Source organism: Mandrillus leucophaeus, unplaced genomic scaffold, assembly GCF_000951045.1.
Source record: "Mandrillus leucophaeus isolate KB7577 unplaced genomic scaffold, Mleu.le_1.0 Scaffold43, whole genome shotgun sequence".
Taxonomy (NCBI): Eukaryota; Metazoa; Chordata; class Mammalia; order Primates; family Cercopithecidae; genus Mandrillus; species Mandrillus leucophaeus.
Genome location: NW_012104587.1, coordinates 3,796,577 through 3,799,650, shown reverse-complemented (window position 1 = coordinate 3,799,650; position 3,074 = coordinate 3,796,577). Strand labels below are relative to the sequence as shown.

The 3,074-nt window shown below is 54.3% G+C and overlaps 1 protein-coding gene across 2 annotated transcripts in view; it reads left to right on the top strand.

The window, feature by feature from the left end:
• The window catches only part of EHD1 (EH-domain containing 1), a 33,900-nt gene that overhangs the window by 25,446 nt on the left and 5,380 nt on the right, over positions 1-3,074 (top strand). For both annotated transcript variants that reach the window (XM_011993520.1, XM_011993519.1), the window contains one exon: positions 938-1,350. In XM_011993520.1, the coding sequence (XP_011848910.1) occupies positions 938-1,350 (413 nt within the window). The remainder of the gene's footprint in view (positions 1-937; positions 1,351-3,074) is intronic.

Sequence of the window (3,074 nt, the reverse complement as noted above, 5' to 3'; positions counted from 1 at the left end):
CCGCCTCAGCCTCTCGAGTAACTGGGATTACAGGTGCCTACCACCATGCCAGGCTAATTTTTATATTTTTAGTAGAGATGGGATTTCACTATGTTGGCCAGGCTGGTCTTGAACTCCTGACCTTGTGATCCACCCACCTTGGCTTCCAAAGTGTTGGGATTACAGGTGTGAGCCACTGTGCCTGGCCTTTTCTTTTTTCTTTTCTTTTTTTTTTTTTTTTTTTTTGTGTGTGTGTGACAGTTTCTCTCTTCTTGCCCAGGCTGGAGTGCAGTGGCATGGTCTTGGCTCACTGCACTCCTGGGTTCAAGCGATTCTCCTCTCTCAGCCCCTCAAGTAGCTGGGATTACAGGTGCCCACCACCAGTGGTGCCTGGCTAATTTTTGTATTCTCAGTAGAGATGGGGCTTCACCATGTTGGTCAGGTTGGTCTCGAACTCCTGGCCTCAGGTGATCTACCCACCTCAGCCTCCCAAAATGCTGGGATTACAGGCTTGAGCCACTGTGCCTGGCCCCTTCTAGGACTTTTATTTTATTTTATTTAGAGACGGAGTCTTGCTCTGTTGCACAGGCTGGAGTGCAGTGGTGCGATCTCAGCTCACCACAACCTCCTCCTCCTGGGTTCAAGTGATTCTCCTGCCTCAGCCTCCCAAGTAGGCTAGGACTACAGGCTCGCACCACCAGGCATGGCTAATTTATGTATTTTTAGTGGAGACAGGGTTTCACTATGTTGGCCAGGCTGGTCTCAAACTCATGACCTTGTGATCCTCCCACCTTGGCCTCCCAAAGTGTTGGGATTACAGGCGTGAGCCACTGCACCCGGACTGTAGGAATTTTAAAAACTATCTCTGGCTGAGAAATACCAGGCCAGGTTGGAGATGAGAGCCATCAGAGCAGCAGGTCCCTTGGCACCCCTGAGCTCTCCCTTCTCTTCCCCGCAGGCTATGACTTTGCAGCCGTCCTGGAGTGGTTCGCCGAGCGTGTGGACCGCATCATCCTGCTCTTCGACGCCCACAAGCTGGACATCTCCGATGAGTTCTCAGAAGTGATCAAGGCCCTGAAGAACCATGAGGACAAGATCCGCGTGGTGCTAAACAAGGCAGACCAGATCGAGACACAGCAGCTGATGCGGGTGTACGGGGCCCTCATGTGGTCCCTGGGCAAGATCATCAACACCCCCGAGGTGGTCAGGGTCTACATCGGCTCCTTCTGGTCCCACCCGCTCCTCATCCCTGACAACCGCAAGCTCTTTGAGGCTGAGGAGCAGGACCTCTTCAAGGACATCCAGTCTCTGCCCCGAAACGCCGCCCTCAGGAAGCTCAATGACCTGATCAAGCGGGCACGGCTGGCCAAGGTAGACCCCAGGGTGAGGGGAGCAGCCTATTGCCAGGCAGGGCCATGGGGCTCTGAGATAGGCACTCAGGGCCCCGGGATTGCCCGAGACCCATCCCAGCTCACTGCACAGGCGGACCTGCGCTGCGCTGTTTCCCTCTGCAGAAACCAGTCTTTGGTCAGCACCCGCGTGCAGCCTGCTCTTAACTAAGATTCTCCACCCGGCCTCCCTCTAAACCTGTTCTGTGTGTGGTTTATGCCCCATCTACTTTCAAGAAGGGTTTGACTATGCTTACAACACAGAAACAGCACACAGGAAGTTACCGCTGAAGCAAAGGAGGCAGCCTCAGAAATGGGGTGTTGGGGGATAGAGCTCTGAGGCTTGTTGGCTTCCCTCTAGGGTTTTTTGTTTTTGTTTTTGAGGCGGAGTCTGGCTCTGTTGCCCAAGCTGGAGTGCAGTGGCATGATCTCAGCTCATAGCAACCTGCACCTCCCAGGTTCAAATGATTCTCCTACCTCAGCCTCCCGAGTAGCTGGGATCACAGGCACACACCACTATGCCCAGCTAATTTTTGTATTTTTAGTAGAGGCAGGGTTTCACCATGTTGGCCAGGCTGGTCTCAAACTCCTGACCTCAGGTGATCAACCCACCTCAGCCTCCCACGGGATTACCCCTCTGGGGTTTACTGGGCCTGAAGTGTACTCAGCACAGTGCTGGACGCCAGGAACATGGCGGGGAGTGACACACAGCCCATCCACTCCTCAGCCTTCATGGGGAAAGCAGAGCACACAAACAAAAACTAAACATCAGTTGTTTGTGTCGTCTTGGAGTGAGCACAGGCTGCTGCGGGAGCTGGCGCTAGGGGCTGTCCCAGTGGAGTAGAAGGGCTGGGGGAGGCCTGGCAGGAGCTGAAGCTTAAGCTGCGATAGGAAGCAGCTCGTGAGGAGACGAGGTGCCAGCCTACAGACTGGGAAGCACTGGGCACGGAAGCCAAGGTCACGCTGAGGCGGTGTCAGTCCAGCAGACCTCGCAGACCATCCTTACGTCTCCTGGCAGCCCAGGCCCGGTGGCACCTATCAGCAGCCTCTGAATGGCCGAAGGGTTTGGAATCTCAGTGGCTGACCAAGTACTTCAGTGAGAGCCAGCGTGGCTGGGGCCAGGAATCAAAGGTTAATGCCACCGGCGGGCCCTTCCAACACAGAATGACAAACACATGCCCTTAGGGTGTCTGACTTTGGATAACACCCTATTGTGAGCCAGCCTAGACGAGTCACCAAGAGTGACAGTCCCGGCTGTGGTTGGGGTTGGCCCCGTGGACAGCAGTGTTTGACACAGATTGTCTGAACAGCTGAAAAGTAACCAAGCCCACACTTGTATCTTAGCAGGGCACCTAGCTATTCTTTCAGGCTCTTAGTACAGGGTTCGGCTGTTTAAGAAATAGGCTCCAGCCAGGCATGGTGGCTCACACCTGTAATCCCAGCACTTTGGGAGGCCAAGGTGGGTAGGTGGATGACCTGAGGTCAGGAGTTCGAGACCAGCCTGGCCAACATGGTGAAACCCCATCTGTACTAAAAAAATACAAAAATTAGCCGGGCATGGTGGCGCATGCCTGTAATCCCAGCTACTTGGGAGGCTGAGACAGGAGAATCACTTGAACCCAGGAGGCAGAGGTTGCAGTGAGCCAAGATAGTGCCACTGCCCTTCAGCCTGGGTGGCAGAGCAAGGCTGTCTCAAAAAAAAAAAAA